General features: G+C 41.8%; 2 protein-coding genes across 3 annotated transcripts in view; both read right to left on the bottom strand.

Moving 5' to 3' along the window:
• Positions 1-797, bottom strand: part of LOC118216803 (serine/threonine-protein kinase tousled-like 2) — a 40,224-nt gene extending 39,427 nt beyond the window's left edge. For both annotated transcript variants that reach the window (XM_035398309.1, XM_035398310.1), the window contains exon 1: positions 26-797. The gene's annotated coding sequence lies outside the window, so the exon portion shown is untranslated. The remainder of the gene's footprint in view (positions 1-25) is intronic.
• A 5,393-nt stretch (positions 798-6,190) lies between these two features.
• On the bottom strand, positions 6,191-14,418 carry mettl2a (methyltransferase like 2A). The gene is made up of 9 exons (XM_035396959.1): positions 14,250-14,418; positions 13,120-13,208; positions 11,491-11,810; positions 10,723-10,772; positions 9,881-9,941; positions 9,036-9,175; positions 7,886-7,992; positions 7,685-7,750; positions 6,191-6,845 (listed from the first exon to the last, which is right to left on the bottom strand). Exons 1-9 carry the CDS (start codon positions 14,402-14,404, stop codon positions 6,709-6,711), a joined length of 1,125 nt encoding a protein of 374 aa, XP_035252850.1. The 5' UTR covers positions 14,405-14,418; the 3' UTR covers positions 6,191-6,708.
• Positions 14,419-16,928: the final 2,510 nt, after the last annotated feature.

The following is a 16,928-nucleotide window of genomic DNA, read 5'->3' as shown; positions in this document are numbered from 1 at the left end:
GCTAATGTTACCTCACTTTGTTTACCTGCAGTGGTGATGTCGATTTTCAAGGGCCCGAGAGGTGTCTTCTCTGCTATCCCTGGTCTCCAATCACCATCCCGGTCTGTCCCGACACTGCCTCACGAGGCCTCGTCCGAATCCCCGTTCTCAACCTATGTTGAAGTTCAGAGTCGAGCCACAGAGGCTGCGGCCCAGTTTCTCGGATGCTTGGGGCCTGGTTATCCTCGGGGTTTCCTAAACCTAACTCCCTCTCCCCCTGCACGGGTAACCCCGGGCTTTATCGTCTTTCTTCTTTTAGGGTACCAGTGCACCCCTCCACACAGGCAACATCGAACAATAGGTAGCGAACACTAGCTGCCCATCTCCTTTGACTTTCACTTGGCCGGGGGAAATTAAAACGCTGACCCAGTTTGGCTACCCAGTTGTGCTTTTCATTGCCCTCTGGTGGGTCCGGTTCGGTTTCAAGATTCCGTCCAGTCGGGAGAAGGTGTGTTCCCTTGGCGTGCAAAGTTCTGCACACCTCTCACCTCCAGTCGCAGGAACGTGCTGCGGAAATGGCCCGGTTCCAGTTAATTCAGATTAATCCGGATCGATTCGGTTCGGTTCTCGATTTTTAAAAAACAATGTAAACAATAATCGGTAAATCTCATCGTTTCTCGTGAGATTGTGCTGGCCTTTTCCCCTCACCACGCCTGCCCTGGCTGTCTAGGATCTGCACCAATGTGAGAGCTGGACTTAAATTTTGGGACCGTGGTCGGGGTCCTACTGCAGACATGACCACTCATCATCACCACAGTAATAATCACTATTAAACAAGCCCCCCCCATTACCCTTCTGCAAAGGGGCAGTTTGACCAGAACCAGGTTAAATGCCATAATGAAACCTCCAAGCCTAGAGACATTCTGCTTTCTTTAGTCAACAGCAAAAATTAACAGACACCTCATAATCTTTGCAAAATACAATGAAGGGAAGTTGACTAAGATTTAAGACTGATGTAATGAAACATACACCTGGCATTTTCACATTAATAATGTTCCGAAGGTTTAACTTAAAGTTCACTTTCTGGAGTTTTTGTAGGCTAGGGCAAGGCTATAGCCTATTATCTCAGTCTTTCTGATTTACTCAGTTAGGATATTTTTTACACTGAAATTTCAGATTGAGCTGCTGGCATTACAATGGTGGGTATCAGTACATTTGGGGTTTGTGGTTTAAAGAATACACTTCAAAGTAACTCCAAAGCAGCTTTTCCAGTAATATTATGTTTCCGTTCCATTTTTATAGCATTTTTTTCACATTTCCAAACAAAAAAATCAGTTATAGTTCCAGCACGTCTTTCCTTCTCAGTTCTCAAGAAGCGCAAACTCACAGAAAATAAGATTAAAACATGTTTTTTGCATCTGCACCAATGTGAGAGCTGGACTTAAATTTTGGGACCGTGGTCGGGGTCCTACTGCAGACATGACCACTCATCATCACCACAGTAATAATCACTATTAAACAAGCCCCCCCCATTACCCTTCTGCAAAGGGGCAGTTTGACCAGAACCAGGTTAAATGCCATAATGAAACCTCCAAGCCTAGAGACATTCTGCTTTCTTTAGTCAACAGCAAAAATTAACAGACACCTCATAATCTTTGCAAAATACAATGAAGGGAAGTTGACTAAGATTTAAGACTGATGTAATGAAACATACACCTGGCATTTTCACATTAATAATGTTCCGAAGGTTTAACTTAAAGTTCACTTTCTGGAGTTTTTGTAGGCTAGGGCAAGGCTATAGCCTATTATCTCAGTCTTTCTGATTTACTCAGTTAGGATATTTTTTACACTGAAATTTCAGATTGAGCTGCTGGCATTACAATGGTGGGTATCAGTACATTTGGGGTTTGTGGTTTAAAGAATACACTTCAAAGTAACTCCAAAGCAGCTTTTCTAGTAATATTATGTTTCCGTTCCATTTTTATAGCATTTTTTTCACATTTCCAAACAAAAAAATCAGTTATAGTTCCAGCACGTCTTTCCTTCTCAGTTCTCAAGAAGCGCAAACTCACAGAAAATAAGATTAAAACATGTTTTTTTAAAGAATAATTGGTCGCACGCATATAAATTATGTATACTTATGGTTGCACAATGTCCATCTACAAGCTGCTTTGAAGTTACTTGAAGTGTATTTTCTTGCTTTAAACCATAAATCCCCAAATAATCTGATATCCACTATTGTAAAGCCAGCATCTAAAGCAGTGGTCTCCAACCTTGGTCCTGGAGAGCGACAGAGTCTGCTGGTTTTCATAGTGACTCTGCACTTCACAAATCAATTAGAGCAGTTGATTACACAGTTAACTCAACTCACCTGGTGACTTGGGTCTCTTTGGCACTGATTTTAAGGTGAAAACCGAAACCAGCAGACCCTGTAGCTCTCCAGGACCAGGGTTGGAGACCACTGATCTAAAGTGATAGTGATATCCACTATTGTAAAGCCTAACCTATCTATGTCTGTATAAGTATAAACATGAAGTCACCCATACTAAATCTGTCTGGACCAATGAAACACATTCACTACGAACTCCAGAAAGTGCATCATCCCTTTAATGTATTGCCAGAAAGGAGGCAAGGCACATTACAGTTAATAGGATTGTTCACTTTCTGGAGTTTAAACTTCTTCTTTTTTTCACTTTTAGTGTATGTTTTCAACTGGCCAACAGTTTTTATGTGCAGTGAAGTATATTTTAGTTATTTACAGAAGTTTCTAATTATCTTTACCGTGGCTGGTATAGATAAATAACGTTTTATAGCCAAGTATGATTATATACAAGGAATTTTACTCGGGACAATACTACCAATGACAAATATGCCTGTACATAAGAGTAAGAACTAGGAAAAGAGTGAATGGTGAATGGTGCATAGTGCAGGTAGCTGGATGTCAGCACTATTGAAACAGTCAGCGCAGTGCAGTGGGTGTACAGAGGGGGAATGCTGAAAAAAGTGTTTTTCATATGGGGGAAAGGGAAGTATGCTATGAAGCGATATCGTTTTATTATTTACAATCATAATACAGCCAGTTACCCAACATCTGTGCATTTTGCAACATATTCTATACGGATGTCAACCCAATTAATTCTTACACATATAGGCTACCACCTAGTAAAACCATTTTATTTGTTTATTATTAATATTATCCAATCACATCAATTCAGGACTTATTTCAGAGAAATGTTTATAGTTGTCAGCTATACAGTTAATATTTTCAATTGGTAGCAACAATATCGGTTTGTTGTGAAAGTGTTAAAAAAAACTTAACTTACTTCAATCCCCATTTTAGGCCACTCGTTTAATTTAACATACTCAGAAGGCTGATATAGCCTTAGTGCTATCAACTAGGCCTATATCATTTAATGTTCAATATTAAGTTAGTCAATTAAATTGGAAGGATTTCCACCCTCAGTTGATTATAAATAATAATTTACTATTTATTTAACTGATGTGGTCTCCTTTAATATTAATGATTAATGATAAGACAGCAGCAGAAAATATTTACCAAGGTGATTATTGTTGCGTCATCTTCAAAACGTTCATTCCTTGACATACTAATCACACATCTATGCTGCAGATTCTGCATGTGCTACTATATTAGATACTGGCTTATAATGCAGTGAGTAGCATGGAGGTTCAGAAAGGCCAACACTAGTGTTTCAAAGCACTTCATTACTACAGCGAACATACAACAAGAAAATGCAATTCAGAGAACTCCAATACAGCTTGTATGTTGATAATACCCTCCAGAGATTAACTGTGTGTATATAATGGTAAGATTGGGACCCTCACCTAGTGTACGTTGTCTGGTGCAGAGGTGTGTCCAAATGAAGAAACAGAAACAAATCGCAGCATGACTACCAGGCCAGCCCCCCCCCCCCCCCCCCCCCCCCCCCCACTGGCTGAGAGCAAGGTGACCAAGTACAGGACTGCCTCCAGGCCTCTGGGCAGGTGCCATTGTTTCTTCTTTGTTCAATTACTAGTTTTGGTGGGAAAAGGACGGATGATGGAGGAGGCTGACAGGTGCAGGAGTCCTTCATGCAAACAGACGGTATCCAAAACAAAACATCTAAGACCATGGGAAGCTTTCAAAATGCTGCCAAACACACAAAACCATCTGTACGTCTCCTTTTGAAGTGACAACAACAACAACAACAATAATAATAATAATAATAATAATGGGTGGAAAGGGGGTATATAATAAACCACAAGATAATAAAATAGATAACAAATAAAATACATAAGAATAGGCTATATAACAAGGATAAGATTTAGATCATAAAATAGAAATAAAATAATTGAGAAATATAATTTTATTTTACTATTTTAATTAAAAGCTATGGTAAAGACATGTTTTTAGCTGCTTCTTAAAACTGCCCACAGTATCTGCCACTCTAAGATCCTTGGGAAATGTGTTCCATCCTATTGACCCATAAAAGCAGAAGGCAGCTTGGTGAACTGTTGGCACGTTTACATTCTCAGAGGAGGAACTTAGGGGACGGACTGGAGTGTAAAATGACAGTCATATATCTAAGTATGTGCTAAACTATTTACAGCTTTGTATATAAAAAAGAACCTTTAAATATCTTCTAGAGGACACAGAGAACCAATGTAATGCAGACAGTACAGGACTTATATGATCTTTCTGGCCACTGCATTCTGAATGAGCTGGAAGATTGTTGATAGATTTTTTTGAAAGGTCCGGATAATGTGTGTTACAGTAATCCAGGAGACTAGTCATGAAAGCATGCACCAATTTTTCTGCATCCTGCTGTGATACAAATGGTCTTACTTTGGCAATGTTTGTGAGGTGGAAGACATTCTTAGTCACCTTACGCAAGTTTATTAATATCTTTAACAATATGCATATACACAGAAATGCACACAGTTGCCACAAATGTCTGTCCATTTTCGTTTTCAAAAAATGCAGCCAATGCTGCGGTCTCCTCAACTTCCTGTCAGATGGTCTTTTACACTTCATATTTAACGATGCAGAGCACACAAACTCAAAGTAACAAAACATAAACAGAAGGTGTAGGTCGTGTTTGGAGAGAGTCCCTGTGTTAACGTACGTACGTGTAGGTTGTGTTTGGAGAGAGTCCCTGTGTTAACGTACGTACGTGTAGGTCGTGTTTGGAGAGAGTCCCTGTGTTAACGTACGTACGTGTAGGTCGTGTTTGGAGCGCATCCCTGTCTTTAAGGTACGTACAGCCCCTGGAAACATTACACCACTGCATAGCTGCTTCGGGGCTATGTCAAATGTGTTTTTTTATTTTAGACCGCAAACCTCCGAATGTACCAGTCACTGTAAAGCTGAGAGGCTGACTGAAATAATCCTTCATTGCGCATAGAAAACGTCTGGGCCCAGAAAGAACATGTCCAAACTGTAATAATATTAAAAAACCCAGAAAGAAAAAAATAATCACATCACATGATACAAGACTTGTAAAAAGCAGTAATTTCACCTTCATGTAATTTTTTTTAAACATGGGAAATCATGCCATATAATTGTACTATTTATGTTCTTGAATTACAATAGGATCCCTAAGCAAAGTGTGTGTACTGTAGCATCTCCTCCAGACAAATACAGTAAGTATACCACTCTACTGTCTTGACCTTGAGTCACAAAATGATTATAGTATATACTGGGGAAAAGTAATTAGCAGGCATCAGAAACAGAACGGGCATCATGGTGGTGCAATGAATAGCACTGTCGCCTCACAGCAAGAAGTCCTGCTTTCCTCCCACAGTCCAAAGACATGCAGGTAGGCGAACTGAATACTCTAAATTGCCCATAAGTATGAGTGTGTGAGTGAATGTGTTTGTGCAGTAGATTGGCGACCTGTCCAGGGTGTATTCCTGTCTCTCACCCAATGCATGCTGGGATAGACTCCAGCACCCCTTGCGATCCTGACCAGGCTGAGCGGGTATAGATAATGGATGAAAACAGTATTGTTTCTCATGTCTGCTAATTATTTTTCCCCAGAAAACTAATAGTGAGTAATCACAGCATTATCTTAGTATAATCACTGTTTTATTCACTATTAGTCAATAGAGAGTTGATAAAGCGTGTGCCATTATAGCGATGCAATGTCATATGTGGGCAAGTTATTTGCAGTTGCAGCTTGTTTGAAAGCACACACATTTCAGATGACTAAGATGACAGCGGTTGGTTTTATTGTTTTTGTCTTTATTCAGAAGGTAAAAATTCATCCTTTTATAATGACACCCTTGCTTGGCCAGTGATGACCTCACGTGGATCAGGATGAAACAACTGAAAAGGCAAACAGTCTGAGAGATGTACACAATAAGATGTTGAGGTCCAGTGCTTTTCCAGCTAGCGTGCCTGTGCATTTCCTTAACCTTGTGGCATTTCTGCAATGCAGACCCTTCAAATCCTTCAGACTCTTCAGACCATTCAAACCATTCAAACCGTTCAAACCCAGATATGTTTCAGAGCCAAGCTGCTCACCTGGAGCTAGAAATGACCTCATATCACATCTGAGTCACTGTAGCCATGACTACATTCCGTTCTGCAACCTCAACGTCTCAGAAACGCTACGACCGCATCGCGCTGCACCGGCATGGCCGCCAACCCCTGGCTCAAGGCTCTCTCTTCAGGTCCGCTGTACGGACGGGCGCCTCTCTTCGGCTCCAGGGTTTTCCGGGCCGTTCTGGTCAGGCTTTGCGGTACTTGCACTGGATCCAGACCCGGTACATGGTCAGCTGCTTCCCCCGGTTCACCTGCAGGCGCCGGTCCACTAGGTTCTGCACCTTCTCCAGCCCCGCCAGGGTGAACATGTCATGGAGCTCGTCTGGAAGAGGAGAAGACAAAGCTGGTTCATGGTGCGCTGACTCCAGCTGCTCACACACACTCTGTGCGTACTGTGAGTATTCCTCCAATTGGGAAAAAAGTGTTCTTTAAAATGATTGTATTAATGTTTCAATATGCTATTTATTTATTTTTACTTGAATTACTTGAATAAGGCCCCTGGATTATTGTGCTTCCTGTATGAGCCAGCTCATGTGGAGCCCTTCCAGACTGACAGAGGCTGCTGCAGTGATCAGACAGGCTGCAGCTGCAGTTAGGGATGAGGCTTTGTAAATGAACTAATAATTAAATAAATAATACATAAACTAATAATATATAAATGAAGTGCCCATGTCATGGTATAAAACAGCAAATTGTAACATTATTTGTTAGGAGTACATTTTTGTTTTGCCTTACTTATTACTAACAGAAATAGTGAATCAAAAATGGCAATTGGCACTAGAAGAATAAATATAAGGGACTTTTGAAAAGGTTATGTAATATTTAATATTTAACCAGTGTTATAACAAACAGTGCACTCTTTACTTGGTTTAATGTGAAATTTGTAGTATGTTTTGATTAAATTGCATATTTGCCTTTTTCAAAATGATTACAGCCACACAATGGCTCTATAGTGAACAGAGGTCACATGTAAAAGCTTGCTTGCGTGGAGAATAATGCATCATTATGGAATATGGGACCAGAATATAGAAAATTATGTTGTGCTGTCTGCCTGTCTGTCAGTTGGTTGTTATTGTTGTTTTACTCTCTTAATGATCAAATGGGACCTGAATATGGAGTTTTTTTTGGTTTGTTTTTTTTAAACAGAAAGCAGAATTTTACCTTGGGTAAAGAAGAAGACACGGGTCCCATCCCCTCTGACGTAGAAGTTTTCTGACAAACACCTTCCTGGACAAGAGAAAATGTACAAATAGTTGCATTTATGGAAAGCAATTTTGGCCAAGAAGTTGAGTACCTTGCTTATACAGAGCTGGTGTGTTCGACATGACATTTAAACCCAGAACCTTCTGGTAATCACCGCACCTTTTTTGAAGCGGAGCTGGGCCATGTCGTAGCGACCGTAGTCTCTGAGAAGCAGAACACCACCAGGTTTGAGCAGCTCAGCCAATCTTCTGATGGACGCCTGCATCCTGAGAGAATGAAGAGACTGCTCCATCACCTCTGACCAACAGCATTGCTGCTTCTTTCCCCTCTGTCCAATAGCATTGCTGCTTCTTTCCCCTCTGTCCAATAGCATTGCTGCTTCTTCCCCCTCTGTCCAAAACAATTACTGCTACTATTGTCTTGACCAATAGCATTGCTGCTACTATCACTTGTGACCATTAGAACTGCTGCTGCTGTCACCTCTGACACATATCACATATGACCAACAACATTGCTGGTTCTATTAACAGTGACCAATAATTAGTGCTATCAACTGACCAATAGTGCTTCTGCTATTACCATTTCTGACCAATAGCACTGCTGTTACTATAATCTCTGACGAACAGCACTGATACTATAATCTCTTACTACATCACTCTTATAAGCATGGTATGGGTGTTTGAAAACTTTTTTCATTAAATAAATGAAATAACATTTTTAAATGTTTTGTATTTACTCAAGTTCCCTTTGTCTAATATTACATTTTGTTTAAAGATCTGAAACCACTGTGATTAGGTAATAGAGGAAATCAGGAAGGGGCAAATACTTTTTCCACTGCACTGTAATAACACTACCATGGCGAATGCTGTGCATTTAGCAAAACTGTGCAATTGGTGTTACGAGTTTGTTATGCAATGTAATACGGTGTCATTACTTCTTTATAACAGGTGTTATATCACGCTTATTACATGTTATGTTGGCTTTATGGTGTATAGTTCAAGTAAAAGTGTTATTCTACATAGTTCCAAACACAAGTCAGCCTGCAAACTGATATCATAACATCAAAACTACAGATTGTAAATATCTGTGTTCATTAACTGTATGCAGTAGCAGGGAATATTTTTCAGCCCTGGAGCTGACGGCCACATGATCTGGTTCCACATTTATGCCAACCACACATGCCTAGTGAAGATGGCTGTGTTAGTGTACACAGGGGGCTGCAGGTAGCATCAGTGTGGGGCAGCTGTGATATGATGGCAGGTGCATGTTTGATGCGTTTCGTGCTTGCGACAGCGGGATTGGCGCTCACTTGTCTGGGTGGAGGGCGGAGAGCACAAAGATGAGCACGATGACGTCCAGACTCCCCGGGGGGACGGGGAAGGGGGCGGTCTCCTCGCTCAGGTCGTGGACGAAAGCGAAACAGCGTGCAGGGTCATATTCTGCGTTGGACTGGCGGAACGGCGGGGGAGGGAGCAGAGAAAACAGGTGCATCTCACCATTACCCACAGTGCACTGCATGAACAAGGCCATATTAAGCCTTGATGGTGAAAGATTAAAACTATGTGATTAAAATGTTAACTGAACATTCCAGTACTTATGTAACAATCACTGCTGGTAATTGAAAATAATGGAGTTCTTGAACACTAAATTCTGAATTATAAAACATTCCAAAAAACCTACTTTTCAAATGGTTAATAGATTAGATCACCAATGTGTGATTAGAATCTTCTTAACTGAACATTCTAATGTTGATGTCACAATCACTACTGGTGATTGAAAGCAGTGGAGTTCTAGAACACTGACTTAGAATTATGAAAAATGTCCTGGGCCGGGTTAGTTTCTATGGACTGCAAAACACCTCTCACCAAGAAACCGCTTTCTGATAACTGTGTAAGTACAGCTCAACCTCCACAAAAATGAGTTCTTAAAAAAATCAATTCCATTTTATTTCCCAAGTGGAGTTAAAGCAGCAGGTGCAGCTATACTACCGTGTCTTTGACTGTTGAGCGCTTGTTGAAAGGACAAATCCGATATTTTAGTAGCGCACATTAAAAGATGCCGCTTGCAGCTCTGCAGTCCCCAGCGACGGACGGTTTTCAGGACATTCCTGGTCAGCAGCGATCAGAACCAGTAAGATCCCTGCCCCTCTCTCACCTTCACCAGGTCCACCGCCGTGCTGGAGAAATCGCAGCAGTACACGAACAGGCCGGGATCACTGCAACACAGGACAAAGCAAACCGTACCTCTTAATGTAACAATCCAGCACCTGCCCGCTGCTTTCTTTAAAGGAAGAACTGCAGGGCCTGAGTCACAGACGACTCCACTGAGAACTGGTTCTGTTAAATTCCTTCCTAAGGAGACCTCTTCCCATGCAGTGACATCATTGCTTGGATTACTGTTCAATACATAACACTCATCTGTGAGCAGGGGTGGGCAGTATTCAAAATGCAGTGCTTTCTGAAAACTCCCACTGATTATTTCACATTTTTCTGTGTTGCAAAGTCAAATTTCTCAATGTATTTCTTAAGTTTGCTTCTTTTCTGTTTGGTTTATACCCCTATGCCACACCTGCAAATCAGCATACACTCTCAACATTTTGATTGCAGATGCACATATTTTGGAGATATTTTGTTAAAGTGCACTTGAGTCTCGCAGTGAGAAAGAGCCATCCAGAAGAGAAAGGCTCTGCTCAGCTCCCTGCTTTTACAGCGTCAGAAAGCAACGACTCCTCCAATAAAAAGAAACTTCCCAAAAGGTAAACTTTCAAATGGAAGAGATAAAAACATCAGGCCCTGCCCTCCGACAGAAAGACCAGCACAGATCTGCAGTGATCGTTTCTCCACAGAACTGGTACTGCATGGCACTCCTGAAATGTACTCACGTGAGTGAAGCAAGTGAAATCTGAATGCACTTGAATTAAATAATGGCTGTAAATGTGTAAAGCGTGTATACACAGGCACTTAATGAGTCCACAGGCCCGGATGCGCTGGGCTTACTTGTTCGTCTTCAGGATGGGAAAAACCGTGTTTCCCACGCCACAGCCGACCTGGAGAGGGACACAGAGATAAACAAATCAAGCACAGCACTGGGAGGGGTGCATGGTGATCAGATAACGCCGTCCTCTGTGCAATAACGCAGTGCACGAAACGCTGCGTCACCGATTTACAGCTCAGTCCCACCCAACACAAACTGGCAGTCTTAGTTTCTTAGGGATCAAAGACATCCTCCTTTTGCACAGGCCAAGCCACTGCTACATCCCCACTAGAATGGCAGTCTGCAAACAGGGGGACAGACAGACAGAGGACAGACAGACAGGGGACAGGCAGGGGACAGGCAGGGGGATGGACGGGGGACAGGTAGGGGACAGGCAGGGGACAGGTAGGGGACAGGTAGGGGACAGACAGGGGACAGGCAGGGGGACAGGCAGGGGAACAGACAGGGGAACAGATGGGGGGACAGACAGGCACGGGACAGGCAGGGGGACGGACAGACGGGTGGACAGGCAGGGGGATGGACAGGGGGACAGGCAGGGGAACAGACGGAGGAACAGGCAGGGGGATGGACAGGGGGACAGACAGGCAGGGGAACAGACAGGGGGACGGACAGCGGGACAGACAGGGGGACAGGCAGGGAGATAGACAGGGGGACGGACAGCGGGACAGACAAGGGGACAGGCAGGGAGATAGACAGGGGGACGGACAGCGGGACAGACAGGGGGACAGGCAGGGAGATAGACAGGTGGACCAGCCATCGCACTCTCTTACCTCCAGAATACGGTACGAGGACGAAGACCCAGGGAAGTCTCCGTTTGCAACGGGGGAGGCGTCGGTTTGGGCCGGAGTGGCAACACCACTGCTAGTACCCCGAGTGCCCTTATCAGCGCCCCCTGTCTGTGAGCTCAGGTGCTGCACATAGTTTGGCCCCTGCTCAGCAGCATCCCCTGTCTGTGAGCTTGGGTACTGCCTGCAGTTTGGTGCGAGTTCAGGGAACTCCGTGAAGAGCCAGTGGCGGTCTTTGAAGAATCGATTCTCGTGTATCTTGTAAAAGTCATTCCAGTACTCATTAGCCCGGCTATCAAACTCTTCTGTGGGAGAGAGAACACGCAAAACGCAATTACTGTCGTTTAATTTTATGAACCAATTGCATTTTCTTACTCTAACCATTGTGGTCTGTATGAAACTTAATATATTCAGAAGGCATATTTTACAATTATCAAACTATACAGTAAAATCATTGCAGTTCAAGAATAAAGGACAAAAGGGGTGACATAGCTCAGGAGGTAAGAGCAGTTGTCTGGCAGTCGGAGGGTTGCTGGTTCGCTCCTCCGCCCTGGGCGTGTCGACGTGTTCCTGAGCAAGACACCTAACCCCTAATTGCTCCCAACGAGCTGATTTGTACCTTGCATGGCAGCCTTTCACCGTTGGTGTGTGAGTGGGTGTGTGAATGGGTGAATGAGAGGCATCAATTGTAAAGCGCTTTGGATAAAAGCGCTATATAAATGCAGTCCATTTACCATTTACAAATACAAACAAAGCAAACTTCTGCTGATATTTGTGGGACTAGAGAGACGAGAGCAGCAGTGGTGACACTACTAGGGCTGAGACGATACAGAATCAATAAAATGGGACAAAAGTATCGATAAATGTCGATAATATTATTATTATTTTAATTAAAATGTAAATGTATTCAACAGAGCAATATTCAACAATATCCTATTCAGTTAAAGAATTATTAAACGCAGCAAATACTACCGGCAGGTAAACTGTGTTATTCGAACAAGCATGGATATAACTCATTACTAACTCGAGGTGAAACCAGCTCGGTTTTTGCTACCATAATGCCCATCATAAAAACAAATGTTGAGCACTAAACATGTGAAACTAGAAGAAATATTCTTAAAATAATAACATTTGTTACAACTGTTACTTGAGCGAACTAATATAACTTGTTACTAACTCAAGGAGAAGCCAAAGTTTTGTTGTTTACAATCAAACATAAATACAATGGCCATGACAATAGCTTTCTGACATAGTCACTAAAACAAATAAAAAAATATCACTGTCATAACCACGACTAAGCATCTTTGTTTTGGTTCAGTAAGAGACCTGGGTCCACATTCTTTGGTGTCACACACCTGAGTTTGTTTACAGTCTGTCCTGCCTTACTGAACACCCTTTCGGAAGGGACAGGTTCTTGGCACAGCCGTGTCCATGATTGTTACAGAACCGCATTCTGTCAGAAACTGATGGAGTTCGGATCAGCGACTGGTGTGCACACGCATTTATTTATGCATGAAAAAAACAATAAGGTATCATGCTTATCGGTTTCATGGCGCTATCGATAAATTGATAAGTGGTCCCAGCATTAGTAAATACCGAGTGTGACCAACAGACCTTGCTTCTCCAAGGGAAGAGGCTGGCTGTTCTCTAGAACCTTCTTCCGAGCTGCCACCTCCTGTTCCTCAGTCCATTCAACATTGTCCCTGAGAGAGAGAGAGAGAGAGAGAGAGGGAGGGAGGGAAAGAGTGGGAGAGAGAGGGAGAGAGAGAGAGAGGGATGGAGAGCAGGAGAGACATACTTTTTAAGAGATACAAATTGAAGTAGTAAATAAATGCATGACTTTTTTAATACCACTTTTCATTCAATGTTTTTGGAACCCAAAGCATATCACATAAAAATAATAGATTTTTGAGAAGGACAATAAAATAAAGAAACAAAAATGAAGTAAAAAGAGAAATAACACAATATTATACAATGAAAGAAAATAAGTTGTATAAAAAATCATACAAAAAATCAATGGCGGAATATATGCACTTAAATGATTCTGTCTTTAAACTGATTACAAAAAAGTACAGATTTGGCCTATTAGTCACAGGGCTAATTGACTTCCACAAGCAAACGCTTCATTTCAGTTAACAAGGAATCATAGCAATCTGCAACTCAGGCGTTTCCACAGTTCCAGAAAATTAATTTAAAGAGCCATTTTCAAGGGATGTACATCAGAGATGAACTACCACGACACCAAAGAGTGGAGAAACACGTGTTGCTGATAGTGTGATCAATACCGCAGCAGCCGTATCTATTGTCAAAATAAGCATTCATGTCACCTTCCAGCAATGGATACCGTAGCTGCAGGATACGCATTATTTCCGACGAGACGGAATTCGGATTCAACTTGTTTATTCAAAAGCAGTTATTGGCAATCTAGCTCTTACGACTTTCCGACATCCAGCTAAATACTCGCACCCAGCTCATTAACGACACATGAAGCATTCTGAAGATAGGAGCGACGGTTTTCTCGCACACCATTCATGTGGTCACTCGCGGCTCCCAAACCTTATCTTATTTGTCAGAAAGACATACGCGGATTGTGTAAACTACTACTAGTCTAAAGAAGACACTGGTAGCCAATGGGACCGTAAGCGTTACTGAGTTCGAGCTAGATAGTTACTGTAGCTACCAGCTCCTTTCCGTGTGTTCCTTTTTCTTGATAACAATCCAAGGAACAGTCGGTACACACATACCAGGCATTATGTTGAAAAACTTGACGCGGGTCCTTCAAGAAACGGGTCCCAAACTGTGGCCTCTTGCATTCGTTTTCAGATGCTTCAACCGAATTCTGCAAGATTTCAGGACCGTCTCCATCCTCAGCCACACAGGCAGCGCAGGGCGCCGCCATGTTGCTCTGCAATACCGGAAACGGAATAACTAATTCTAAAGCGTAGGCTCTATGGTCCAAAATTGACAATGTCAGTTCCAAATTTCACCGTGTGAGGGCGATACTAGCCTAAACGTGGTCACTATTTGGCAGGTAATCAGAACTTGTGTGTAAAATATCCTTCATAGCGCGCATTAACTGTCTGTGCCAATCTAAAGTTTCACTAACACTGAAACAATACATTCATTAAATAATACTGAAGTTGGAACTACTGAAGTTGCTTTACAGTGTAGCGAAACTGTAAAACTAATCATAGATGTGTATTCAAAATAATCACAGAACAACACAAATACTAATTCGTATTTATTTATTTTTTTTGTAGGAAATGGATGTACAACAATAAAGAAAGTTAAAAATAAAAAAAATAAAAAATAAAAACAGCCCACCGCCAATAGGTCCTGCTTGATCTTATAAGGTTGGTTGTGTATAAAAGGATTAGAACAAAGTCTATGTCAATTAAGACAAAAACCACCACTCTTACACGGTCCAAAACTCAAATTAGTTTTGTACATTCAAAAGTTTAAATATTGTGGAAAAGAACACCAGGATATAGATCAATGTGTAACACTTTCCTGCTGACACATTTTCCCTACAACATAAACATAGCACAGCAAGCATCTGAAAAGGAACAAGGCTCTCTCAATGGAGATAAAAAAGGAGCCAAAGTTCTCAGAGTGAAGCATATAAACACTATGAACATTTATCATTACAATTATAATATTCGCTTGACAGAAACTTTTATTCCCATTTTAAGTGCCTACATTTCTATCTGCAACCACAGTTATAAAATAGAATTGTATAATGATTTTTACATTTTTCACATGTTCAGGCTCATGTATGTGTTTTTGAGTGTGGGTCATAACAGTTTGCAGCTATAATTAAAGCATAATGAGTGATTGCTTTTGCCCTTGTTTTTTATGGAGCCACGCTACTATCTGAATTATATTTCTGCATGAACAACACAATTGTCTTTAGATTTTTATAATCAAAGCCATACATATTTAAGAAAATACATTTACACAGGTTTGAGGAAAGAATTAAAACTATCTGGGCCCACATTCAATAAGCATCTCACAGTAGAAGTGTTAAACCTGACAGAACACAAACATACAGTAGAGGTGAAACTGAATTACAGAACTGTACACATCCTCAGGGTCTTTCCAATCGCTTATTTTACCAACTTGCATCCTTTCTTCACTCCTTTTCTCGCTTCCTTAGCCACACCCAATGAAGGATGCAAGTAAAGAACATGGGGAAAGGACACAAGGACGGAGGAATCAAGGAAACATGTCTTAGGCAAATAGAATGTCCTTTTCCAGTCAGGCATCAGTTTGAAGCCACATCAGTTACAGACGGGGCAGATGGGGGGAGGTGGGTCCACAGGTCGATCATTTATACATCACGTGTTCCAAAAAAAAAAACATCTGCAAATGATGCCCTCATGTTTCCTTGTTCAAGCATCCTTCAGTAGCCCCCTGGGGCTAGAATGTCATTAACAATGGGCTGGAATGTCCTTAACAATGGTGGACCTCGATCGAATTCTGCGTCAGACGAGGAACGGCAGAGATGAGGACGGATTAAATAAGCGACTGGAAAGAGCCCCATGCATCTCTTCCTCACGTCCTCTGGAGCTAAGGAGTGAGGAAAGGGTGCGAGGAAGAGATGCAAGGAGTGAAAGTAAGCAACTGGAATGAACCCAGGGTCTCTAACTCTACTACACGACCTGCAAGCGGTTTCACATGTTGACAGCTAACAGCTATGTAAAAAATATTTCCTGATATCAGTGCAGAATTCACTGCTAATTTTCACCTATGCCTTGTTTTGCCAAATGAAATCTACCTGAAAAACATTTGATAGTGCACTCTGGTAATCCTTTTTACAAAATACTAAAATGCCTATACTGCATAGTAAACTCTGTTACTTATATTACAGGCACCAAATTTAATCCATAGAGGACCACAGTATATGCTGGTTTAATCACAGTCCTAGAGGGCCACAGTGCCTGCAGGTTTAACTCCAGTCCTAGAGGGCCACAATGCATGCAGGTTTAATCACAGTCCTAGAGGGCCGCAGTGTATGCAGGTTTAACTCCAGTCCTGCAGTGCCACACTTTTTGTGGTTTCTTTTCAATCAGCAGTTAAACGAGGCCTTGGAAAAAAGGTGCATGGACTCTTCAGCTCACAAACAACTTAAATAATGTTGAAACAGCAATAGAAGACACTGCAAAATCCCTGGACTGGAGTCTGACCCCACTGCACTATATACAATATTACACTCCATTATAATGCTTAACAACCAATATTAAGGTCACAGAAAACAGCTGGTGCTCCAGGATAGAAAGCATGATCATGTAAACCCGCCCACCTGCGCTGCTCTGTCTGAAGGGCATGGACAAGCACACACGACAATTCTGTCTTAACCAGTGTTTTAGTTTTATAACAATACTACTCTCTCAAGTAGAAAATATGAGCTTGTTTTATGTTAC

The sequence above is a fragment of the Anguilla anguilla genome, chromosome 17 (genome assembly GCF_013347855.1).
Source record: "Anguilla anguilla isolate fAngAng1 chromosome 17, fAngAng1.pri, whole genome shotgun sequence".
NCBI lineage: Eukaryota > Metazoa > Chordata > Actinopteri > Anguilliformes > Anguillidae > Anguilla > Anguilla anguilla.
This window is presented reverse-complemented; position numbering and strand designations above follow the sequence as displayed.

Bases quoted from the DNA above. Each gene is read 5' to 3' on its own strand.
- mettl2a (XM_035396959.1), bottom strand. From the start codon at position 14,404: ATGGCGGCGCCCTGCGCTGCCTGTGTGGCTGAGGATGGAGACGGTCCT. The intron at 10,773-11,490 runs GTAAGAGAGTGC...GTCCCTCTCCAG, and splicing joins CCTCGTACCGTATTCTGGAG to GTCGGCTGTGGCGTGGGAAA. The intron at 6,846-7,684 runs GTAAAATTCTGC...CTCCTCTTCCAG, and splicing joins TGTCTTCTTCTTTACCCAAG to ACGAGCTCCATGACATGTTC.